Source organism: Caloenas nicobarica, chromosome 2 (genome assembly GCF_036013445.1).
Source record: "Caloenas nicobarica isolate bCalNic1 chromosome 2, bCalNic1.hap1, whole genome shotgun sequence".
Lineage (NCBI taxonomy): Eukaryota > Metazoa > Chordata > Aves > Columbiformes > Columbidae > Caloenas > Caloenas nicobarica.
The window spans coordinates 103,136,081-103,162,218 of NC_088246.1; the positions used below are offsets into that span (position 1 = coordinate 103,136,081).

At 43.7% G+C, this 26,138-nt stretch overlaps 1 protein-coding gene across 2 annotated transcripts in view; it reads left to right on the forward strand.

Moving 5' to 3' along the window:
• The window catches only part of ZNF516 (zinc finger protein 516), a 102,607-nt gene that overhangs the window by 70,534 nt on the left and 5,935 nt on the right, over window positions 1-26,138 (forward strand). For both annotated transcript variants that reach the window (XM_065630028.1, XM_065630029.1), the window contains exons 3-5: window positions 17,831-19,309; window positions 24,257-24,361; window positions 25,269-25,336. In XM_065630028.1, coding sequence (XP_065486100.1) covers window positions 17,831-19,309; window positions 24,257-24,361; window positions 25,269-25,336 — 1,652 coding nt within the window. The remainder of the gene's footprint in view (window positions 1-17,830; window positions 19,310-24,256; window positions 24,362-25,268; window positions 25,337-26,138) is intronic.

Consider the following 26,138-nt stretch of genomic DNA (forward strand, 5'->3'; position numbering starts at 1 on the left):
TGTACTTCACTCTGAAGTCCAACACTAACCAGCAAGGAAACATCTAGTATAATGCACGTACCAGTAATATTCAGCAGTATGAAGTTCCTGGTAGCTTAATTGAAGTCTGAATTTTATGTTTGGGATGAGGGAGCGTGAATTTCCTGGGCAAGAGTTACTGCCTAAAGGAGGTTTTCCGACTTTTCATAAGTACAAATATAATGCATTGAAAGTATAAAGAAAGTTGAGGAAAAACTGAAGAGTGGTGTTCAGAGGTGTGGGGTAAGGAGAAAGGCAAAGAGAATGTAAAGTGCAGTTCATTTATTTTAAATTTACTTTATTTTGTAATGACTGGGACTGTTTTTGCCCTACATAATTACTTAGAGCTTTGCTGCGGCTAGTTAACTTGAGTGGAAAGTAGGAATATAACCAGGCTACAAACTCTGATCTGAATATGCAGTTGTAGTAAATGATGACGACTGGATATGATGATCAGTATGGCTGTTCTCACCATGCTACATCTTCAAAAACAGGCAGCACAGCAGCTTTATTAAGTTCCCTGTCCTGGCCAGGGCAGGTGGTCAAGGAACCACAGCTGAACTTAAGCCAGAGACTTTACGTGGAGAGTTGAGTCACACAGACGACAAAGCTCAGTTAGTTGGAGCTAAGAGACACTTATTTCTGAGTAATAGCGCTCCTCTTCTAGAGGACAGGGAACTTGAATCTCAGAAGGATTGAATAACTTTCTCATGGTCATTTATGGGACAAAAATATGTGGTAAAACCAATAGCTGTAACTTGGAATGTCTTTGGATGCCTTTAACTGTAAAGCCATCCACTCTCTGAGTTAAACTTTTTTCTTGTGAAACAGGGAGTGGAGCAAGACGAAAGGACAGAGAAAGACTACTGGTGAGTGGCAAGAAGGATGTGTTCTCGAGATACTGGAAGTGTGTGGGGGAAAGAGCTCCAGAAAGCACCTTCATTGTTTTGTCTAAGGCAAAACCAGATGTAATGAGGTTTTCCGTGGGCTGAATAATTCAGAAGGATAGACAGGAAAATTCAAACGGGAAGGGCAAAGGAGAAGAAACATTAGGGTGAAGTCCTTTTGTGGAAACTCAGTGGAGATTGAAAGGTTGACTCAGCCTTTGTAGTTGGTTAAAGGTGCTTGCTGCCGAATTCTGCATGGTGCCGTGGAGGGTGGCTTTCACACCTGTGACCTGAATCACAGACCACTGAAATACAGAAATCATGCTAAGGATTCCCTTCTCATGGGAAGTCTGCTCGCAAACCCCAAACAAAATGAAAAGAGGTACCTCATCATGTCTAATTTCTTAATTATAGACAAAAGAAAACTTTAAAGGCTCTTTGTAAAATAAAAAAGGAGGGAGGGGAGGGAAATTGTTGTCAGTCAGCTTGGGAAAGCCAGTATTTCATCAACAAATATACAAAATTAAGACAGAGCCTTGGAAAGGAGCTAGTAAGCTCTGTGCTCCTTTATGCTCTGATTTTGTGCAGAGATCTTTTGTTCTGTAATGATGGAAAGAACTATTATACGAATTAAACCTAGATCTTTAAACCAGGCAACTTTTTTGAGAATTTAGCTTGAAAGTGATACATTTTGTTAAACTTTCATAAAATATCTTTAAAGTGCATGTTCTGACTTTGCTACTGTTGCTCTCAATTCCCAAAGGATCAAGTGGAAAAGTGTAGGTAGCGTCAGGGATGAGTCGGTGGTTTGCGCTCATTCATCGATAGGCCGAAAGGGAAAATAGATGCCAATCAAGTGCACATGGGTGCCTAGTGATGGGTAGCACTTCCACATTTTTCAGAATATGGTGAAATATACTTGTCTTCTGAAAGCTATGCTATATGAATGAAAGCATACGAAGTATGTTTTAATGCTAAAAAGTGGGATTACCCAAAATCCTTTATTGCCTTAACAAACCTAGGCCTTTCTATCAGATTCCTTCCTTGAAATCCTTGTGTTTTGTTGTTTCTTTTTTTTTTCCTGGGAATAAAGAAGTGTCTCCATTTATCCTACTCAAGATTTGTCTTAGTCTTGAAGTTGAATTCAGAACATAAAAATGTACTTTTTTTTTCCTCAATATATTTCAAAAAATCTGAAGCTTTTTATTCACATGCCCTCTCCAAATATTTTAATCGTGTGTTGCTGCAGCATCTTAGCTTGTCCTCCTCTGACTGTAAACCAGTGGTTTGGAGTAATTTAAAACTGACTTGGTTGCAAATGTTGGATACCATCTCCATAGATACCTGCTTTCTTGTGCACGTTACTGCTCATTGGTTTACCTTCCTGTTAGTTTTATGTAAGTGAAGCTTCTCCCACTCCTACAGCCCTTTTAAAATCTACAATAATGTTCTCTCAATGCTCGGCAGGGAAAGGATTTTGCATTTGTGAGTTCTTTGTGTTTTCTTCTCCCACGTTTCTGTATTTCCCCCAGTGGCTGCACAAGAAGTTGAAGCGGTTCTTTCCTGTAGAGAGATGCATGTGGGCTCACTGATTACCCCGCATCAAGAATGACTCTCTGAAAAGAAACATAGAGATTGACATGACCTCATCCTACTGCTGACTGCCCAAACTCTGGCCTGTTTTGATGGAGATCTTTCTACGTAGCAGGAGCACTGAACAAAAGACAAAACCTCTGTGTTGGATGTTTTGTTTCTCCTAAAATGCATGCTTTTCTACCATCTGTAATTGTGGTGCTTCCTGTGAAGTAACCTGTATTAGCTTGTTGGGGTGTATTATTTCAAGAGAGTTTTGATTTTAAAGAAAAAAAGTATAATATAGCACATTATGTAGAAAAGCCCATCAAAATAGTGTACTTCTTGTTCCCTGGCATTTCTCTACTTACACCCCAAATCATTGGACCAGACACAGGTTCAGCTGTGAGAAGGATTTTATTCTCTTTATTTTCTTGGGGGTTGCAAACACTTCAGCCTAACCTAAAGTGAGTTGCTCATCGTTGTGAGACACCTTGGCACACCTCAGTCCTGTGGGAAGTGTTTGAGAGGACGGAGCCCCCCTGTGCCCTGCAGCGCTGGCAAGTGTCTCCTCTTGGTCACTGCATGACTTGTGTGTCCCTGTCACACAGAGGAGTAACAGTGCGTACAGTTTCGGTTATGGATGGCCGGGGAGATCAGTTTAGAGACTTCCCCAGGGTGGGGACCAGGTTTCCCAAATTCACAGTTGGTAAACGGCGTAATGGGAAGATCTGTGGGATGCTGGCTGCCTCTTCCCAGTCCTGCGGCGAGTTCTCTTTCGGCACTGGCGGCTTTGCGTGTGTGTGTTTGCTTTTGAATAGCATAGAATACTGTTATTACTATTTAATTTATGTTTTTTTTCCTCAACTTGGAGGCATTCTCTGGTGCAGAGGACCCAACTCAGGCTGCAGGTGCTGATGGCGATTCGCGGGATGGGAGGTTTCCACCTGCACTGGCTTAGCCACGCTCAGGGCTGGTGGTCCCAAGCAGTGGTTGTAGGAACGTTCTCACCTGCGGGGTGTGTTTTGTGGTGTCTTTTGTTGTTTTTTGGTTTATTTTTGTTCTCGTTGGTTCGTTTTTTTTTGTTTGCGGGGTGTGTGGGGGGGTGTTTTTGGAGCGGGAAGCCCAGGCGTTGCTCCGCCTAAGCCGAGGCGCAGACAAGAAGGCGCTTTCGGGAGGGGTGGCGGTGGAGGGTGGGTCGGCCCAGCCCCTGCGGCAGCGGCGGCTCATCCGCTGGGCGGCGGCGCCACCTGGTGGCGGTGGAAGGAGTGGCCGGCGCCGAGTCCTCCCCCCTCCCTTTCTTCTTCTTCCTCGTCTTCCTCCTCCTCCTCCTCCTCCTCCTGCTGCCGGCCTGCTCGCCAGCTCTGCGATCCGCAGCTGCCCGGTGCCTGCTTGCTGCTGAGCCAGGGACTGACATCGGCATGCGGGGGAAATAACAGCGCCTTTAATGAGAGGGAAAATACCAGAGCTTTCTTGTAGGCAGTGTGCAGCAAACATCTGATTGCACTGTGCTCTTTGGGACGCAGGAGCTACGGCGGTGTGTTCATGGGAGGGAAAGGTCAAATGTGCGGCACATCATGATAAATTCATAGAGTGAGGTTTTAATGGGGAGCAGAAAAATGATCAGAGGGCTGGAACACCTCTCCTGTGAGGACAGGCTGAGAGAGCTGGGGTGGTTCAGCCTGGAGAAGGTTCCAGGGGGACCTTAGTGCAGCCTTTCAGCACTCGAAAGTGGTCTATAAGAAAGGTGGGGACAGACTTTTTAGCGGGACCTGTTGCAATAGGAAAAGGGGTGATGGTTTTAAACTAAAGGAGGGGAGATTCAGGCTAGACGGGAGGAAGAAATTGTTTACAATGGGGGGTGGCGAAACACTGGCATTGTACAGAGAGATGGTAGATGTCCCATCCCTGGAGACATTCCAGGCCAAGCTGGATGGGGCTCTGAGCAACCTGATCTAGTTGAAGATGTCTCTGCTCATGGCAGGGGAGTGGACTAGATGACCTTTGAAGGTCCTCCTAACCCAGACTGTTTTATGATTCTGTGATTATATGCAGATGGTAGTGCCAAGGTGAAGTGCAGCGTAGTAGTGCTAAGAGTGTATTACTTTGTTCACAGAGATAAGTAACTGTATGTAGCCTTTTGTAACTGCTTTGAGTCACTTGAGAAGCTATGTGTTTCTTTTGATTAAAGAACTAGAACTCAAATCAGCTTCATGCAATGTTTGTGATGAAAAAAACTAGTTATCACCTGCACCCTGTGTATAGTCAGGTGTGCAGGTGGATTAAGTAATGGATTAAATGCATTTTAGTGAATAGATTTTAAATGACTCCAAGGAGGATTTTCAAAATGCTTTATTTCCCTGACATTGGTTTAATCTGTGTCTTTACCAGAATAGTTGTGGTTACAAAGTGCCTCTTTGTGTGATGCTACTGGGGGGACATACATACACACACACTATGCAGTTGTTTACCTTTCTCTTTTTGGAAATATCTGGGCAAACATCTGGTTTTTTCCTGCATGATTTTCTGCTATTTAAGAATGTGAATTAACCAGATTGATTTCTTAAGCCTGTTTTTCTTCAGGCAAGTTTTATTTCTGTCTGGAAGCAGTCTTTAGGAGTCAACTGTGGTTGGGATGGGGGGGGATATCCTGCCTTTTGTAACAGAAGGGAGTGGATGAATGGCAAGTAAATGATGTAGGTGATCTGAGGAGCTCTGTCTTTGTTGGTAACTTAATCCTTCTTCTTTTTTTTTTTTTTTTTTTTTTTTTTTTTTTTTTTTCCCTGTGGAGTTTTATGTGCATAACAACAGACCCTGCAACTGATACACGCCTCTGGTGGCGGCGTGGGGAGGTGGTTTGGTTACCTCAGTTCCCCTTGTTCCCCCCAGTGCATTGTTCAACCTGCCGGAGCTGCTCTGCCCAGACCCGTTGTGTGCTGCTGGGAAAGCAGATGGCCCTCCTGCTTTTCCAAAAACTCAGGACCTGAACGCTGGGGAATAATTAACACTTAAGCTCCTCAGGCGGAGAGGTGTCAGTACTGCTTTTTGCAAAAATACACCAGGCCACAGCTCTTGCCCAAGAACTGATGCAGCTCGTTCCTCGTTCCCAGTGAGATGCTCCTCTGTCCCGCCAGGTTTGCATGTCTGAGGAGAAAAGCTTTGTACTAAAGTCGCAGGCATCTTTCTGTTTAAGGGCACCTCATAGATAGCTGATCATCAGCGTTTTAAACTCTGCCTTTGTTAATCTCATGGCAGTCATGGGGATTTTTCATGCTCCTTTTTAGGAGCTCGCTCTCAATATGGAGGCAAGAGGTGTCAGTGAGGTTAACTCAGCCTCTCACCCAAAATGGTCTTTGCAGGCTGCTGCAGGTACATGTGTAGAAGCTCTTTTCTATCAAATCAAGTTTGTGTGTTGCCATTAAACATACTTTCCTGCTTTCTGGTGAAGTACGTAACAGAATGAGGGCTGGGAAAGGAAAAAAATCTGTAGTATCTTCCAGGCCTTCTGAATGCGTTGGCTTTTTTGTTTGTTGTTTTTTTTTTGGGGGGGGGGGTTTGTTTGTTTGTTTGTTTTGGGTTTTTTGAGTGTGTTTGTTGAGTTTTTTGTTTGTGGTGGTATTGTCGGGTTTTTTTTTTTTTTTTTTGTTGGCTTTTTTTTTCCCCCTCAAATCCTTTCGAAAAGGAGAAATTCCAAATTAAGCCAGCCTGTGGCAGTGTTTTTCAGCATTTCTTTTGCTTCTGCATTTAAGCCTTGGTGCTAATTGGAAAAGTTGCGAAGCTTCCTGTGTGCTATATGCAGTAGTTAGTTTCAGTATTTAATAATGTTTTAGTGTTTTAACACAGCGCTTTACTTATTAAAATGAGTGTGTGATATAAATAGTCATGACTCACAGGTGCAGAATTAACTGTTTTGTTGTCTGTGAAGCTTATTTTAAAAGTGATGTGTTGCTATTGCCATTTTTCAAATGAATTTGATTTCTCCTCCCTCCGCTTCCTTTAGCATAACAATGTTTTTATTATTTGAAAGATTCATTAAAACATACAGCCAGTTCTTCTTTTTTCAGTACATCTTAGAGACATCCCCTTGTCTCCTGACCTTTCTGAGCTACATCGTGCACCGTGGGATGATTCTCATCTGACTTCCTTCCCAAACAGGCGGCTTCCTCTCTTTTTGAAATGAGAAGCTTATGCACCAGAGATCAATAGATGCTGGAATTTATTTATTTTCTCTTTAAAATTACATCTTAAAAGTTTTTTTTTTTCCCTCTTACCTTTTTTCTACATTAGTAAGACTTTAAAAAGTCAGAATTTAAGTGAGCCCAGAACTTTGGTGCTCTCATGAGCTCTCAAAATTTGCCTCTTGGTATAAATGAAAAAGTGTCAGGAAAAATTCTAAACTCCAAATCCCTTTTTAAGAGTGCATTTTGCCGGCAGGCAGCTGCCCTTTCTGCTGCCATGCTGGTGGCCGTAGGTTCCAGCCTGCTTTGTCTATCAGCTCTTCAAGGGGATTATGGAAGTTGCCAGTAAATGGCTGATGTCTTTAGTGATCTGCGTAAAGCTGTCACAGGGTTGTTTCAAGCCAGGTCTGAAAGGCCATTTATTTTGCTGGAAGTGCCTCCTGTAGTTATTGTTACCGTTTCCTCTGTTCCTACATAAAGGAGCAAGGGAGGACACTGGAAAGAAAAGGAAGGGGGAAGGAAAGGCCACTTATCTAGCAATTAGCCAAACTGCAAATACCCCTGCCCTGTGTGGTCAGTGGGAGCAAATGCTGCTGATGGGGAGCTGGGTCTGGCAGGCAGGGCCTCCAGATTCTTCTCTTGAGGCCTTTGGCCCAGGGCTGCAGGTTCCGTGTGCAGCACGTTTGGTGCGGTTCAGCCTTGGTACTAAGTCAGTGGCCTTGGCCAAGTGGCCAGAGGCTGCCCTCATGCCTGCAGCTGTAATGCATCCTCCCTGGGAGGTCTGGTTGCCTTTGATCCATCTGGAGCAGAGCTGTTTAAATCAGCTTGTGATCTCTCAGTAGCTTAGAGCCTTCCTGTACCTTGAGGGAACTCTACATCCCACACCCACCTGGGCTCGGTCCCTCACCTGTCCTGCCGCATCTTTGTGGCACCGTGTAATGGTGATAATTACGATGCAGCAATCTCACCCCTCACCAAGGGCATCCAGTTTCCAGTGGTGATAGTTCAGTCTGTCCAGCCTGTGTTGTGGATTTGATCCGACTTGCTTCTTTTACTTTTCCAGCCCTATTTTTTCCATTCTCTTTCCAAACTTCTTTCCTCTGAAAACCTGAAAAAAAAATTAACACAAGGAAAGAGATTCTGTGCCCAAGTACTGTATACCTAGTGAATCTTTAAATACTCGTAATACTTATAATCTAAGCTCACCTTTCTGTGATGTGCCGCTGTATTTGATAGGACTGACATGCACAGTAGCGATCCATGACTGCCTGAAGTCTCTGAATAGAGCCACTGGCCATGGTAGCATGGCCTTTGGTAGGAGAGACAAGGTAAATTAGGCGATGCAGAGCTCCTTATTTCCATAGCTGTGCTACCTCTGTTGCTACACTGGGTTTGCTGGCTGTAGCTTAGGTATTTCTGCAGAATGCTAGCCTAGAGCACAGCTGTACCCTCTGTTTTCTGACTGAGTAGCTCTGGTTAAAGAGCTTTATGATGTATGGCAATATGCTACCCACACTTAATATATGACAGGAGAAGTGAAGTATTGGATGAGGAATGTTAAGCTGTACGAGGTGGCTGCCAGTTCACAGTCCTGGCCTGGAAAGCTTTTCTCCTTAATGTACTTGAAGAAAGAGGAACAGGTGGAGATCAAGAAGACGCTCTGAAGCAGACATTGGGGCAAGTCTGACTGTTGGAATGAAACGGAAGATCTCCAGGAAGATTTACAACTGTTTGGGTCTGTGTTTGGAGTGGCTGTATAGGCAGGCTGCCACTTACTTTTAAAAAAAAAAAAAAGAAAAAAAAACATCTTGAGTAGTAATTTTCCATCTCCTCTGCAAGTAGTTTTGATGCATCAGTTGTACTTCTCTTTCTGTGCCTTAAATTAAAAAGAAAAAACACAACACCAACCCAAAAGCCAAAAGACACACCACCCCCTACTCAAATCCTACCCTCTCAAATTTAATTACGTATCCTGCTGTGTTAATGGTCTGATGCCCTTTCTTTTTCCTCCTTCTACCTGCACCAAACTTAACAGGCAGGGCCACACACGCAGAAATGCCTGGCAGCTACAAAGCGTATGGGAAGTACTCTGCTTTGGTTTTGGACCAGTTCATACGGTATTGCTATTAACTCTGGCATTACGACAAAGCTGTGTTAGAGTCAAATTGGTATCATCTGACCTAATCACTTCCTAATTTCACAGAGCATTCCAGAGGTTTTATATCCCATAATTTTCTTTAAGTATATTATGGGCAGCAACATTTAAGGCAATGTCAAATCATACAGTTTTCATTTTGGCAGGCAGTCCCTGCAAGTGTTTTTGTGTTGGTCCTGTGTACATATTCAACTCTGCCTCTAATATATCCATAGTTTATAGATAAGTAGTTACCATTCCCTCACCACCTTCCAGCATCCAGACAATGATGTGGGACTGTGAAGGTGCCTGTATGTTAGTGCCTTTTGTCCATGAGTGGGGGTGATAGACCTTTTCTTCAGCATCCACTTGTGCACTTTGACGTTACGTTTCCTAAAGGAAGAAAAGCAGGTTTGAAGTTTTGTGAGGTGGGGACAGAGGTGAAAAAGCTGTGCGTAACGTGGGCAATTCAGTTTGGTTTCTTGGTGCCATGCTTTGCCTGGCTATAGCTGGAGCAGCCCTGCACGAAGTGGGAAGACCCTGGGATGCTCTTGAAGCTCACAGGGTCAAGAGGGGCTGTGGAACACGACTGGGAAATCCAGTCCCAGAAGGGGCCGTGCTGGGCATGCGAGCAAGATGCAGCAGCCACCTGGGGACTGGATGTGTTAGTTGCAGCCTTGCTGTGTGAGGCTGGACAGACCAGTGTCACCTCCCCTGCAACTCTTTGTTTAAAGGACAAACTTTGTTCTCAACTGGAAAAAGCCCTGCTGAAGTCTTAACTATCCTTGGGTCAAGCTCGTGCGGATGAGGGGTGGAAAAGGCGCTTGGAAATATTGTGATAACATGAGCTACAGGTTTGCCTGCAGATAAGTACACATTATTTTGTGGAGCTTTTCCTCTGTTGCCGAGCAGAGATTACCCTCATGTACCTTTGTGAGAAATACAGAAGTGAAAGGGTTGGTAAGTCATTGCTAGCTCTGCCACTGCCCAGAATTCCTATGCACCATATATGCAATGACTTACAAACAAATCTCACTGAGGAGGTGCGGAAAGACGTGATGAACGCTGGAAGTGCCATGTCTGTGGCTGCTGCTGGCATTTTACCCACACGTGCACTGTCACTTCGTTATGTGCTCTGCTGTGGATTCTTTCCTTCCCTCACCCTCAAATAAACTCTGTGTTGACTCTGGAAGGGCTGATGCCTGGGAGAGAGATCCTGAAGCACCCGGCGCTAGAAGAGAGTTTGTTTGCCTTTAGACTTGGGCGCAAAGCTTGTCGCACTTGATGTGCACCTGTGTGAAGCTGAGGGTGATGAAAAGATACTACGCGAGGGGAGAGTGGAGTAATTTGCACATGATCTTGCAGCCAGTTGGCCTTTGGAAGGCTTGTAGCATCAATACCCTAGATAACAATAAAGCCAAATACTCTTTAAGGAAAAATTATACACAAGTAGCTGGAAAGAAAAAATTTGCTGTGAACTCTCAGCTTTTTTTTCATCTTGCCTCTGGTACCTAATAACATGCAGTTTACCCTGACAGATTTTGGAGCTGATACCCTTTCCCACCTAGTTCCTCCATTACTACTTTGGTGCCTATTCTCTATTTAAAGTGCTTGAAATTCCAGTAACCTTGCTGGCCTTTGCATCTGTAGCTGTGGAGATGGGGGATGGGTTCAGGCCTCCCTTTTCTTAAAAAAATAAAAAAGGAAAAAAGAAGTGTTCCTTGAAATGTGACATAACTCTAAAGCGTTTCTGCTGTGCAAAGGAATTTGTAATTTTACTGAGTTAGGGAATACCTTGGAGAAAGGGGTCTTTTGTGTGCTATACCATAACTGTTCTCAGACTCAGATTTTACTCATCTTAAAAGGTTAAGTTTCAAATTTAATCAACTAAAATTTTGGTGGGTTTTTTTCCAATCACTTTGGTGACCTTTCAGATTTTTTCCAAAATGCAAAACTAATGCAATCAGTATCTCTGATGATAATAAAAATCTAAAATAATTCAAGTACCTCAACATGTGCAGTCCAGAACTGTGAACAAACTTTATTGAATTAGTTAGATTGTTGCCTATTCATGTTTTTTGCTGCTTGGATTGTAAGAGCTCAGTGGGTTTTGTTTTCAGGAGCAGCAGGTGTCCTCCCGGACAATGCCAGAGAGATTAGTCAAATGGAGACCAGGGAGCCGTGGGCTCGGCTGGCCTGTCCCCACTTTCACCCCCTGCAGCGTCCCCCAGTTCTGCAGAGGAAAGGAGGCAAACAATATAATGAGGCCCTTCAGCTATTTGCACACTCAGGGCATTGTGGTACGATGTTTTAAGCGTTCAGCAGCGAGAGTGAAGAGTAACTTGGGGGTAAAGCTAGAAATTGCAAAGGGTAAAGTTAGTGAAATGAAGCAAACAGGACTTTGGAATAAATCCATATGTTGCTGTTCCAGGAATAGAGGGAAGCCTGAAAACAAATGTGCAAGAAAACCAGCTGAAAAATTGCATGGTCTTAAAAAAAGTTGAATTTAGGGCTTTAAGCACTAGTCATGGAATCATCATGGCAAGAGTGGTAGTACAGTTTGTGAAGGAAAGAGTGGGTGAAAAAATGCTAAATTTCGTTACTCTAAGGTGCCTAGAAGAGTTAAAATTGCTTTGGTCAGATAGTAATTTCCCCTTCCTGGGCCCACTCCCAAAAAAACCAGGGATGCAAAACTGTAGTTCTTCTCTCTCTACTTGTGAGATCATGCTTTTTCATAGTCTGCGTCCTTTCCCAATAAATACTCGATTGAAAGCTGACAGTTGCCATCATGCATCCTTGACCTGAAATTGTCAGCCATGAGATTGAAGCGTCAATGAGAAGTCATTTTAGGAACTACAAGGTCTCTAGATGTAGAAGAGGAGAATGGAGACCATGAATGCAAACTATACCACAGGGCTGCTAGTTCTGATTGGTAAACTTGTGATCTGGGTTTATTTGCTAAGGATGGAAGTATAGCATTGTTAGAAATGTACGGCTAATGGTGTGGAAGTGAAAAGGTAACTCCCCAACATTTAACCACAAACAAAAAAAAGGGAAAAAATAATGGTGAAGAATAATAAAGAAAAGCAGTGCAGTATAAACCAGAAACATCTTGCTCATGAGCAGACAGATGCAGGACTTCTTGGGGCACCTGGGACTTGTTCTTTGTGCACTGCTGGGCCATGGTGTGGGACAGCATCCCTTCTTTCTCCCCTTCTCCCCTGCTTCTCCCCTCGCACAGCCGCAGGGAAACCTCTGCAGGAAGGGTGAGCTGACTGGTACAACCTCTGTATCAGCCAGCATCTCAGTCTCAAGAGCTGTGTTGGGTTTCTGCCCTGTTAAAAACCTCAAATCTTCAGCCAAAACCACTCACAGCTAATTCTAAAATTAGTCTGAGAGGAAGCAGGGATGTTAGTTGATCGTGTGCTTTCTGCCCTTTAGCATCACGCTCTTACCTGCCAGCCTGTCCCGATCTGCAGTACCGACTGGTCTGATCCTTCGTCGTCTCTTTTTCTGAACTACTGAGGAGCTGCGGTAGCTACATCTGAAAACATCTAACAACATGTAAAGCAAGAAGAGCTTTTCAGATGAGAAGCTGGATCTCGTATCAAAATAGCATCAGTTTTTATTCCCAGTATCTCATTGAGGCATGTGGCCTTGTGCTGTAAGAAAACCTAAGAGGGTTTGTAAGAGTTGTCTCCCACCTCACATCTGCTTTGCCACTACATTGGGGATCTGCCCAGTGAAGCAGCCAGAGCAGAAAGCAGGGGAGCTGGTAGATGCTGTGTGAAGTATAAGAAGTAGATATGCAGGCAGGGGGCATGGCTGCTGGAAGATAAATCATCCTCTGCAAAACAGATACTGGGTCAGCCTGGCCTGTGCTCAGATGATAAACCTACTGCTAAGGAGCATCACGGACTCACCGTTGAGTGCTCCAGGCGTCCTTTCCTTAGCTAACCACATAGGAAGTTAGTATGAAAGAAAGGCTGGTTTTGGTGTATGTCTACAATGCAGTTGTAGTGTGTGGGTATTAGTGTACAAGGGGGTTTGGTTTGGTTTGCTGTGCTGGTAGAGCAAAGGAGAGGAGTAAGTCATGCTTTCTGCCTCCCTGTGAAAAGAATGGATTTTTGTCATGCATTGATAATCTGTGTTTTGTCCATAGAGGTTTTACAGTCCAAGTGGTGTTCCACCTCTTCCCTTGACATTTATTCTGCAAGCTGAAAAATACACATAATTGAGATTTTTTTTTTTTTTTTTTTTTTTTTCCTGCTCATCATAAGTTTTCCTGCGCGCAATTATATCTGATTGCTGTGATAGACTCCAGTGCTCAGGATGACATAATTCTCTCCTTTGGAGCTTGGTGCTCCTGGGGAGGCTGCAGGCATTGGCCTGTCACCCTCCCATTTTCCCTCAGCCATGTGAGAGACACTTAAGTCTTCATCTTTATTTTCTGGTCGGTTACTTTTCTGTTGCAGTTCTCTCAACTCCTTCTGACTTGTCCCTATTTGCAGATCTGCACAGATACGCTAGAGGCATGGAGTATTTTCATTGGACCTTCCTTTCACAGGACAAAAGACTGATTCTCTACTGCAAACCTAGTTTTTGCATTTTTTCCCCTGCTGTGTCTCGTATTATGGTTACATATTGCTTCTACATATTGCCCAATACTGTGGTGTGTATATATATGTGTGTGTGTGTATAAAATAGTGTGACCAGCATGGCCATCATGTCTTCTTCAGAGGGGTAGTTCTATTTTTATTTTAAATTCTGTAGTGCATGCTTTTATTTGTGAAAGCTAAGCTGAAGAACCTCACCTAGTACGCTTGTGTTTAACTTGCCATCTATTGTAACATCTGTTATTTTCAACATTGCTGCTTTCCAGGTTGCGCTCTCCCACTGCTTGGGTTTTTTTGGAATGTTTCCCTTCACTTGTCTTAGCCTGCCTTTTTCCAGAATGAATCTCATTTGATTATTTTCAGACTGCATTTCTATTCTCTCTAAGTCCCTGTGCATTATTTCCTTGTCCTCGTTATTGTTGCAGCTCCTCCAAATGCGATATTTCCTGGAGATTTAAGTTAGTGTGCTGTCTAGAGTCTCTTCTGGATCATTAAAGAAAATACCAAGTGAAATAGGACCTAATACAGGTCTTGCAATATTGCACCTTTTTCCAATGTGATCCTTTGCTTTTATCATGATTTATTTGCAGCCAGTTTTCAAATGGAGCCACAGCATTCATCTCAAAGTGCAAATCACTATCAAATGTTTACTAAAAATCAAACACATTACATCTGCTCCTTTCCCTTCAACTCCTAGTGCTGTAATGCTAGCCAGAAAAGAGGCCAATTTCTAGCCAGTTCTGCTCTTCTGAATAGAAATCACAGTTCCATTGTCCTCAGGCTTGTAGCCTGGTTTACTTTATAGGAAGCCTCATGAATTAAAACAGCTGTGTGGCCCATTCTGAAATTTGGTTTTGTGGAGAAACAGAGCTGGGGAGGAAACAAGTGGAATTTATGCCTGTGAGGAGGAGAAAGAGAGAAGAGAGATACGAGTGTGTGGGGAGAAGGGGAGTCAGTTTCGTCTGCCTGTGTAAGATATGTAACTAAATGATGACAATTAGGTAAATTTTTGAAGAACTGGTTGAATTCCTGAATGTTCCTGTGTTTCTGGACCATGGTTTCCCATACAGTTAAGTACTTCGTGCTATCCTGCTTTGTGCTCCTGTGGTCTGCGATGCTGTTGATACTTGAAGCTATGGCCAAGCCAAAGGCACGAGGTGGCATCAGCAGCTACCTCCTGGGCGGGAAACTTGTAAAATGTGTCCACTTCAGCAGACACCCCTGCGTAACACTTCAGAGATGTGGTAAAAGGACCTCTCTCACTCTTCAAGTGCAGCAGATAAACAGCTGTTTTGTGTAAGAAACAAAGGAATTGAGACAAACGTGAGGAGATGATAGGGATTGGAGGATAAAAAGTGAGAGCATGCTTAGCCAAGAACTCTTTCAATGAGAAATGTGAGTTATAGTCCCTAGAGATCATGGAAAAGGAATCCCATTCACGGCTTTTTGCTTTGACCTGGCCATAATAAAATCTCAAAAGTTTCTGGTGACAGTAATGCCTGCACTGTGCTGGTTAGAGCAATATTTTATACCAGTGATTTAAAAGGATTGTTAGTACCCGTTTTCAGCTGGGGCAAGCAGCTGGGAGCAGGCAGAAATAAATTTAATCTATTTTTCTAAAAAGGCTCTGCCTGTATTATTGGGTCACATACTGACTCCTCCTGCCTGCATTCCCTCTTTCCCCCTGGCATTTGCTACCTACTCATAGCCCAACGGGACCACAACCTGTGATGGGGAGTGCGGCACGTGGTGGCGTTTCAGCCTGGGTGTCAATATCTGGAGTGTCAGGTCCCTGGTGGGGAGAGCAGGATGGGGCTGGGGAAGAAGTATGAGTTGGCCTGCAGGTGGAAAACATGTCCGTCCACATCTTGGAGAAGGGGTGTAGAGCTCGTTTGTTTGCTTGCTGGAAGTGCAGCTTGAACAATTAACGCAAATATCGGTACTGAAACTTTGATCAAAGCTTTCAAAATTATTTCTAGTATGTTCAGTACTGTTCGTATGAGACATCAGAAAAATTGAATCTGGCAAGACATTATGAAGAGATGTTAGAAACTATACCTCTAGCATTAGGGCAACTGCAGCCCTTGATACACCTCAGAGATGCCTTCATCATTTTCGTGCTCTGTGCTACATTTTCCACGTAGAAAATCCCTTTGTCTTTTGTGGCTGCACTAAAGCAATAGGGCTAAAAGGACTGTAGTAGCTACCTCTGGGTTTGCAGTCCCAGACTTTATACCTATGGCTGTTGGGGCACATGGGACTGTAGTCTCTGTCTCCGCTTCCTCCTGCTCCTTCCCTCGCCTAGCACGGACCTGAATTGCACAGTCCAGACCTAAAGAGTGCAGAGTGCTCAGACCTGTGCCACCTCACACTCTGTTCGACTTTGTCCTCCTTGCAGAAGCAGTGCAGTGCGTAGGTTTTCGACTGAGTCAGAAAGCATCAAGGAGTGTCTGAGGTACGCAGAGCAACCTGGGACTCGCGGGCATTTGCCGATGTACCCCTTCGTCACTTCTGCACAGGTGGACCAAGGAGCAACCGATGCCTCCTGGCTCCGCAGACCCCCAAAGCGGGGCTGGTTGTGGTCCCTCACCTCCCTCCTCTGCCCGCTCTGCGCAGCGTCACCCGTAGGTTGATTCAGTCTCTGCTGGATACTGCTACAACCCAGTGATTTGGTTTTGCTTTGCTTTATTATTTACTACGGTGATCAAAGGAGCCACTACTTGCGATCATGAAGAGAAGCCTTGAAATCTTATTTAAGAGCACAAATATTTTGGAGTTTGACAGATGTGCTTTGAAAATAACACAGATGTGCAGTGTCAGATTTCACCGCTGCATTCGGTGTCTTTGTTTCAAATTGTAAATTTGGCTAGAAGTGCTGGGCATGTGCTTTCCCAAAGCTGTGCCCCCTGCAACACAGGAAAAACAAGTTTCTAGGTTGTGGTGGTTTGAAAAGAAAATTATCTTAGCAGAGTGAGCACTCAGCCCTGCAAGGCTGGAAATCTTTGAGTTATTTTTAACCTAATTACCTCAAATTAAAGAAAAGCTTAAGAATTTTTTTTGCTTGAATTGAAGGCAAGGCTAAATAGACTTTTTTGCAGTGGAACTCCAGTGAAGACGTGCTTCTTCCATTGTGCCGTGCAGAATAATGCCCGTGGCGCTGCACTGCACTAACAAACAGCTCTTGATTTTCTGAAGTGCTGGCTTTTATGAATTCATGTGAGAGGATATGCAGCTCTAGAGCAGTTCACTCCTTTCCCATTCTCACCCCTCCTACGGATGCAGCGATCACTTTGGACTAGTGATGTTTTAGATGGAGCATTGTCTCCTTACACTTGCCTGGCAGTGGCTCATTAACTGCATGTTAATTGAAACTGAAAGTTTGTCAGATGATTCCATTCAGTTACATGTTAAATGGTTTCAGTGCAGTAAACCTTAGTGCTGTGATGGAAATCTCTGCAGAAGCGATTTGTGATCTGATTTGGAGGGATTCAATGGCTTGATCAGCGGCTGTGAAAGATCGGCATTGGAAGAGCAGGCAGAGGTAGCCAGAGCTCCCAGCAAAACAGATTCAACTCTCCTCTTTCCCTTTTAAATGGCTTTAATTACTGCCCAGTATGTTCCCTTTCCAGGACGTGTGTTAAGGTAGATAAATGTACTCTGGAGGGCTGAGAAGTGAAGAAGATGAGAAGAATCAAAAGTGTGGTTTGAATTCTGTAACCTACATGGCTGAAAATATTGAACTCCTTATCTCTCAGTGGATCGAGTGGTCATAAAATGTTCCTGAAGTTTGACTCACACGTAAAAAGTATGTTAAAAAATGTGTCTGCTTTAAACTAACGGATGGAAAATTCAAAATTTACATCATTCATAACTCATCTTGTACTCTTGGCCACTGCAAAAGTCCCTCTTAAGTGAGCAATTTATTCTATGTGCTGTGCCTGCTTGTATGCTTAGGTTTTTTGTGGAGCCAATTTTTATTGCTGGGTTAGAAACTCTTTGAATATAGGGGCTTGTAATGGAAGCGCTGACAAACTTTTAACTAGGTCAGTCTTATCTGGCTCCATTATCTTTGCTTTTGTTAAAGCTTTAAATGGTTGCATATTTGTTTATTTTTCTTGCAGTCCTGGAATTTTAATATAGGTATATTTCTGAATTGTTCTTTCTTCAAAATGTCAGGAACATGCAGCATTAGAGAGTTTATCCAGAATTTGCAGTCATCTTTAAAAGTAAATTGAACTGTTGTGTCTTATTTCAATATTTTCTTGTTTATACAGTACATTTAGTCTCTAGCATGTCATTACGACACTAATACCAAAGTTTGCATTTTTTCCTGCTATCTTATTCTAATCTTGAATTTTGCTCAGTGTTTTGGGCTCCTTTCTGCATAAAATGACAATGATGGGTTTTTTTGTTTGTCCCATTCAGATGAAAAGCCATACCGCTGCAACTTTTCTGAGGAGGAAACCCCGATGGTAACATCTCAGTTGGATGAACTCCCGAAGCTGGGAAGCCGCAATGCCAGAGAAAATGAGGCCAGGGAATCTAAACCAGAGATTCCTGCCCTGGTGTCAGCACTGGAGAGCATCAGCAAGGAGCCTTTTTCAAAATACGAAGATCTAAAAGGTTCTACAGACATAAAGATGCCAGCATTTCACCATAGCCAAGGGCTCCCTTGCTCTAGTCGCATTGCTAGCTTTGCCTCGGGTGTGAGCCAGGCATCTTCAAACATGGTCATGGATTTGAAAACTTCACTTGAAGTGCAGGCTAGTCGCGCTAGAGAATATTTGCTGGACTTACACAGGGAGCATCCTCTGACAGAAAAAGGTGCTGAAGCTCAAGAGGTAGCTCCGCTCGATTTGAGTGAAAAATCAACAAGGGATAGTTCATGCAATAAAAATCTGAATACATCCTTGCAGGCTGCTTTAATTGTCTACCCGTGTCCTTTCTGCAGTCACAAGACCTACTACCCTGAAGTCCTATGGATGCACAAAACAATTTTGCACAAAATCAGCTGTAACTCAATGGTCCCCCCTTGGGTTCAACAGAACGGATTCAAGAGTATTAAAAACAACCTGGTCTTTCTGGCAAGGAGTGGGCGTACCGGCCCCCCTCCCGCTCTGGGTGGTAAGGAGTGCCAGCCTTTGCCCCTTGCCAGATTTACGCGCACTCAAGTGCCAAGTGCATCGACGGGGTCCAAAAGCAGCTCTCTCTCCATCGGGATGACTGCAAAGTCCGGGACTACCCATCAGTCAAAGGACAGTCATGCGTTTGGCCACTGTGGTCCGCGCTTATCAGGCCTGGATGGGTACAGACAGCCCAAGTTGAACCATTCCCAGGAGCAATACAGCATAGCAGCACAACAAAAAAGTAAATATGAAGCAAATTCCAAACTTATGCAAATGGGAGCGTATAACAGAAGCGTAACACCTACTCCGACAGTCATATCCAGGCCTAGCACACAGCCCACCAACAGTAAGCAAGTGGAAAAGTACGGGGTTCCCCAAGGAAGTCCTAGTTTTGCCTCTCCAGGTAAGCAGTGTGTGTCCGACTCCATGAAGGCCAAATTCAGCCCGCCGCCGCAGTATCATCCTCTGTGTAAAAGCGAGCAGTACGCTAAACACGAAGAGCCACTGGTGCCTCAGAGGGAGTCTCACACGAAGGCTGGGAGCGAGATGAGGACATTGGCAAACTGCACAGCGGCAGCACGAGCGAGCCCACTGCTGCAGCCCCAGCCCACCGCCGTGGGAGCTTCTCCGGCTTTACACTCCAGCAAGCAGGATCTGGGATCAGACGGGCATGAGAAACATTTGGACGTTTTAAATATCTTTAAAACATACATTCCAAAGGACCTTGCTTCGTTGTACCAAACCTGCGGTGCCAACAGCCCTGTCCTGGATCACGCAGGTAAGATTTTCACAAGCCCTTCCATAGCTGAGGGTGCGGCTTGTTCCCGCTTCGTTCACAGCCACAGCATGCTGTTTCACGGTTTCTTCCTTCCTTCCCTTTAACAGTTAGGATTACAAGTTCATTGTTTTTATCATTTCTGGATAGGCTTGAATAGGTTTGTTTACCAATCTCTAACATTGCAGCATCCCCTCTCGTTCACTGTGTGACATTTCTGTCGCAGGTTAAACGTGTCTAGTTTCACCTGGAGTATTACTATTCCTTTGTCCCCTCGCTTCACGCGGGCTAAAGTTACATAGATGTGCTGTCACAGGAGTCATCACAGGAAGATCCCTGTGTGCTGGCACGCACCATAGTCCTTTTGCTTCAGGCAAAGTAAACGTTCTCTGGGGCTTATCTGTGATGTTATTTTTGAGGTTTTGTTCAATTTTGTCTGCAAACAAGTCTTCCAACAACAGAGAAAGGTGATTACTTGTCAGTGTCCTTTGTCTTTCATGACGAAAGTCTTAAGATCTTCGTTGTTCATATCAAAGACTGCTGTTGTTTTCAAATCATTCTTTTGATCCATTTGTATGTTTATAATTAAAAAGAGATAGGGCCGAATCTGCGCTTACTAATTCACGTAAGCAGAAGAGGCAGTTGGTGCAAATAGCCAGTTTAAAAGTTCAGGGACTAAAAAGGTATCATAGCTCTCCTTCTGTCTCCTGCCAGTCAACTGCCATGTAAAAGAAGAAGGAAAAAAAAACCAAAAACCAACACCTTTTTATTTTCATTTGAAACCATACTTTCCTGATTATCTGCCAGAATTAGTTTGTCTCAGTGGAAACTGAAAATCACACTGATTTATTACTGTTGGGCTGGAGGGGTGTGTGTGTGTGTAGGGCAGGGGGGAGAATGGGAGCCATAGTCCCAGTTCTCACTGTTCGTAAACCATCCCATTTTTTTATATACGCTTCTTCTCTTAGTAGAAGTTGTGCAAGAACCGAACTCCCCATGGAAAAAGCATGTGTTCCAGACTGGTGTTCTAGTGTCCTCACCTGACGTAATGCTCTCTGTTTTGTCAAAAGCATGTGTGAAATGGAGCTTGTGACCCCATCTTTCAAGTGGGATGAAACCCAGGACGTTTGGAAGCTGATAGTCTAAGGACAGCTCTGGTCTAGTGCCCAGAAGGTTTGTGTGAGTTGACTGGTCTGTCAGCTGTGAGGCGAGGAAGGAGCCATAGAATTTGGTTAGGTCTTGGTGGAAGGCCTTTTGGAGAAGACAGAAAGGCAAAATCTGTCTGAAATAGTCCATGAGGTGCAGCTTTCAGCCACTCCATTGTCAGTTTTACTGAGTCATTGAAAAAGTAATGCTATATAAGAAGCAACTGTTATTTATTGCTATCAAGTAGACCATTTTGCAGGTGTTAGGGGCTATGTGATGAATGCAACTAACATCAAGCTCCTGGTTTTTGTTAAGGAAGCAGAGGAGGAAATGCTTGGTTTCTGAAACTGCAAGGTCAGCGTTCCTGTTTTTGTCCAGCCAACTTTGATTTTGCCATCCCAGTGCCTGGAAATGTTGTCTAAAGTTTCTCCCTGCCTGCTCTAAATACCAGTTAATTGTTCCACCATCAGCTTGGGGTACCTTCACGTGGGTGCCCTCCTTGGTGTTATTTAATAGTCAGGCTGCTCAGAGAAATTTTACTGGTCCAGTGAGCTCCCAGCCATGCTAAGAAGGATGGAGAGAAACAGTAAAAGCCAGGAACTAGAATGTGACTTGGTGTACGCAGGCATCTGAAAACCATGAGGACCGTTGGGGCAAAGTAAAGTAGGGGCAGGTTTCCAAGGAGGTCTGTATTTACCTAATTTTAAAAAGAGGGATTTTACTACCAAAATGTTTTTGCCGGGCAGTGATTTCCAGAGACACTTTAAGTGGGAGTTGTGTAGTACCCATCTCTGCCTTGAAATCTCTTCTTTCATTCCAAGTGTTTTACAGCAATCAAGTTTTCAGAATTTGAAACCTTGTTTTTTATGTAGCGTGTCTTTATTTTACATACAGCTTCCATGTTGTTGATGGTTCTCCAGACTAATTGGCGTGATGGCTGTTAATCATATCACTAAAAAAGCTGCTGCAGGCAAAAGGAACAAGATCCTACCAACTGCGAATAGAGGAGGGTAAATGAACCTTGTCTGAAATAACACACGGCCCTAGACTGAGCCCCTCTGAGTCAGTATGCATCATACAATTAAGTCTGAATATGGCAATCATGACATAAGCAACCAAAAATCCCACTTAGGTATACTATTTGTCACATGAGGTTTTTTTTACCAATTGAATGTTCCCAGTAGGCTTCGCTTGGGTGTTTGGTACACTACCTCATCTTGGATTGTAGTAGAATGTTTCAGTGTGTGATATGGCAGTGTTCAACTTCCCTTAGAGTTACTAGATTTATTTCTGGGATCCTTTCTTTTACATTTATGTCTATTCCAGTGTGTCCTTGGAAAAGAGTGATGCCGTACGTGCTTTTGTGATGCAGCTGCAAACACAAAGCTTGCTGCGCATACACTAGGGTTGTTTCACACTGTCCAGTCTTCCCAAATGCTTATAGAGATAATCTTATTATTATATTTAGTAGTGGTCATTTATTTTATTCATGATATTTACATGAATCACCACATGAGGAAAAGGCGGGTTATGGCAGCAGATGCATTCTGTCCCTGGGGCTCTTTCAGACTGGCTTTGAGCACCGATTTCGCAGGAGCTCCCATTCAGATAGTCATGTTCATTTGCCTTAATTTGCTAACACCTGTAGTCATCCACCCTCTTTTGTTCACCTGTAGGATCACCTGAGTGATGACTCAGATGGATATCGCCTTGCAGCAATGATGCCTGTAGCTCAAAGCTCTCAACTATCAAAAGCTTTATGGTTCTTAGGAAATGCAAAAACCGCAAATATACCTGGAAACAATCCATTTTTTGCACCTGTTTTTTTAAATAAGTATGGTCAAGTGAGTGCCGGGGCGGGGATAGATCAAAGTCTTACCCTCATCACATTCAGGCTTCGTACAGGGTACGTTGGCTTACAACAGCCTTCTCAGCCTGCCTCGTGCACGACTCAAGTGGGAGCAGTGTTTCTATGAAGGCTGCTGAGCGTATTCATCTTTCACAGAAGGAGACTTGGGGTATACGGAGATTAAATGTCTTTCCGCAGGTGGCAGAAAACCACCTGAGGAACCCAGGTCTCCCAGGCTCTGCGGGAGCTGCTCAGCTGCCTTGCCCATCCCTGCCTGTCCCTGCCTGTCTGGTGGACGGCACAGTGGTCCAGCAAAGGCCATGTCTGGTGCCTCAACACACTTGGCTCAGCTTTGCTTTCAAGCCTGCAGCTGTTGTTCTGGCCAGTGAGGGGAAAATGCTAGTAACAGACAAGAAAACCTGTTTTAATCATGACTGTCTTACAGTACAGTGAAACTCTTATTGAAATTTAAGTGATTTTTTTTTTTTTTTTTTTTTTTTTTTTTTTTTTTTTTTTTTTGGTGTGGGTGTATATGTGGTCTGGATTTGCCTCTAATTCATGATCTTGTGTTTGACTGCCAGGAACTTAATTGCTGGGAGTGTGTTCAGCTACATTATACAGACTATGCTGCCATCTGCAGGAGGTGCTATTATAAAGAGAGAAAGCAATTTGTGAGTGGGGCGGTGGTTATTTTTTTCGGTTGTTGGGTTTTTTTGGTGGTGTTTTTGGTTGTTGTTGTTTTTGTTTGGTTTGGTTTTGGTTTTTTTTTTTTTTTTTCAGCCAGACATTTCTTTTCAGTATGTGCTGTGGTAAAAAACACTGCAGGACACTTGGTGCAATACCAACAGAGTAAATGGCAGCCCGTCTTCTTTTCCATTCATTTTCAGATGAGCCCTCTGGAATCCTGCAATTGATTTTTCAATTGTGGCAGGGGCTTTTGTTGCCACTTCTTTATTCACAATTTTATTCGTTTTAAATGCTGTAATGGAGTGGGGGGGTGTGAATGAAAGAAAAACTGAAACTTCACTTGTGCTGACAACGCCCTAAGAATATCTTTAAAAGCCGAAGTATTCCAGTGGCAAATGGAAACATCAACTCTTTCCTTCCAAGGAGGGAGTTTTACCAAAATAGAAAAGATGTTCAAACACGATTTTTTTTTAATAATAAAAAAGTCCAATAAAAGTCAAATGTGTCTTTTTTGATCAGCAGCAAAAAGACAAAGACTAGCCCTTTAAGTCAGATGCTGTAAACTGACCTTTGGAGAAAAAGGAGAGGTTTGAGTGGTTTTCCACAAATGCTAATGGCCTAGAAAACATGTTTACCCAGGGCTGGGGGAAGGCTGCTGTGCTGCTACCAGCTCAAAATGTCCGGAATGACACTTTCATTCACAGATGTCTTTCGTCTGTGCCTCAGAGGTCTGGGGTCAAAGCAGCACCGGCAGGCAGGTAGGCAGGGGCGAAAGGTTTGATCAGTCGGTGATGGCTCCGCTCGCTCTGCATTTGTCTCTGAGGTATTGCTGCCCGGGGGGGACAGTCGGGCTCTGGTCCTACTCACTTCCTATTATCCATGTGACTTGTCTCCGCCACGCTGGAGTCACTTTGATTTGCCTGATGTACTGCTTGACAAAGCTGGGTGATGGCTGAGAAGTGGATCCAGCTGCTCTGAAAAGCGCACACCTGACATGCCAGTCCTGGTGCGGGCACATCACGGGGAGCATTTTTTAATTCAATGTAATTTATGCATTCTTGCAGTCCTCTGTGTGCCTGGCCTGTCAGCCAGTGCCTAGATGAAGGCTGACAGTTGTCATCCAGGGCCTGAAGGTAGCCTCACATAATGACACATTAGACATACTAATGATGTTTTCTTCTGGCATAATGTTTTCTTCTCAACTTTCCTCTCTCCTCTCCCCCCGCTACCCTGTCCTCCCTCTCTCCCTCCCTCCCTCCCAACTACAGGGATGCTCAGGACACAAACACGCCAAGGAGACTGCGTCTGCAGAGAATGTGGAAAATGCTTTACCCAACCCAGTCACCTCAGAACTCATCAGAGGTCCCACACAGGTACCTTTTCACACTCGCTCTTGCTTTCTCCCTTTCCCACTTGCCTGCTTTTGGATCCAGCCAACAAAATGCGAAGAATTATGTTTCACTTACTATGCTAACCTAAGTAATTCCAGTACCTAAATCTAATAGACAGGTTTTTTATTTTTATGAATATTGCTCTTGTTCTCCAGATATTGCTTATCTGATCCCTGCCCAAACCCCATAAAATTGCAATGCATTTAAGATAAGTCTGTTTGCAAATGTTTTATTTTAATTAGAGAGTAAGGTACTCAGAAACGAATATGCTAATGAATTCTGTTGCCACCAGCACAAATTGAAATCAAAGTACCCCTCTCAGCACAACGTAAGGCTTTGTTTTGCCTGATCGTTGTTGTTGACAGGAACATTTTTGCGAGAAACGAGATTTTTCCGCAGACCGGTCAGCCCTAAACCGGGAAATCCCCACCAGCCGTTTTTAACCTGGCACGGTCTGTGGTTGAGGCTGTAGGAGGCTAAAGCCACCGGTGTCGAGAGACCTCCTGAGCACTGTGCGAGACAGTGAGGCTAGCGGGTTCCTCCTGAAAAGTGTGAATGATGCATACATAAGCCAGTCTGATGCAAAATGACAGAGGCCAAATGGTAAGTAATGCAAGAAGAGGGTCCCTTTACACATACACTGATAATTAATGTTGTCAGTGATTGCTTTCTTCAGCGCCGAAGTCTGAATTAAAAAGGGCAGTGGCCCTAGGCTGCCATTAGCACACTCTCTTACAGTAAGTGTTACGGTAAATTGGTATTTTCCGGCCACAGGCTAGTAGCTGGTGTCTTTTTTTGAACGTGGTTAATCTGTAATGGTCTCAAATAATGTATACACACTAACGAAGCTTGAATGTTCATCTGTTAACAAGCCCTCTTGTTCCCACAGTGGTATTTGAGTCTAATGGACTCCGAGGTACTGAAGTTCACACCACCTCCGCAGATGCCCCAAAACAAGTATGTTTTACAATTAATTGGATGTTTGGTTTTTAATGTGGTAGCTGGGAAAAAGTTGCGCAGTGATACTCATCACTAAAGCACTGACTGTTTTATAACATGTATAAATAATGACAGCGTTGCTTGGGTTTTAGCTCTTAAATTTTTTAAGTGTTTTATCGAAGTCTGTTATATAGAGAGTCAGTTAATTGTAGAGCAGGTAGCTAGTGTTTAAAAAAACATGTTACTGGCTTACTGGGGCCTGGATGGGATAGGTAACTCTGTAATGCACAGTGATATGTAATAATGAGATAGAACGTAAAGAATTCCTAGAAATAATTTGCTTTTACAACTAGCATGTTTCCTACTGCAACAATACAACTAATGTTTAGTCTGTATTTTTCTGAAGAGTACTTCTTGTACCCTGATATCCTGATATCTGGCCTTTGAAAGGCTCTCATCTTCCAGTTTCTGTGGACTCTCTGTGGTGGTGTGCTTTCCTGTTTCTAGTATACAGAGTTTCCTGTCTTAATAAACACTTCTCAGCGCTCTGAATTATATATGACGAAGCTGTTACATAGAAAACCATTAAACTGAATTTGGTTTGTGTATCTTATGTCTTTGGAGACCAGTGTCATAATCTGGATCTTCCCATTCCATCTTCCAGCTTGGCAGGTGGGTTTCAGGGCACACCTTCTCATGGGCAGTTTTATGGCCTTGTGAAAACATCACTCACATTTCCTTTCATCCACATTTTTGGTGTAATTTTGGCTACAGCACTTTTCCTGTCCTCCTGTCTCTTATTAAACAATTGCAGATGGTT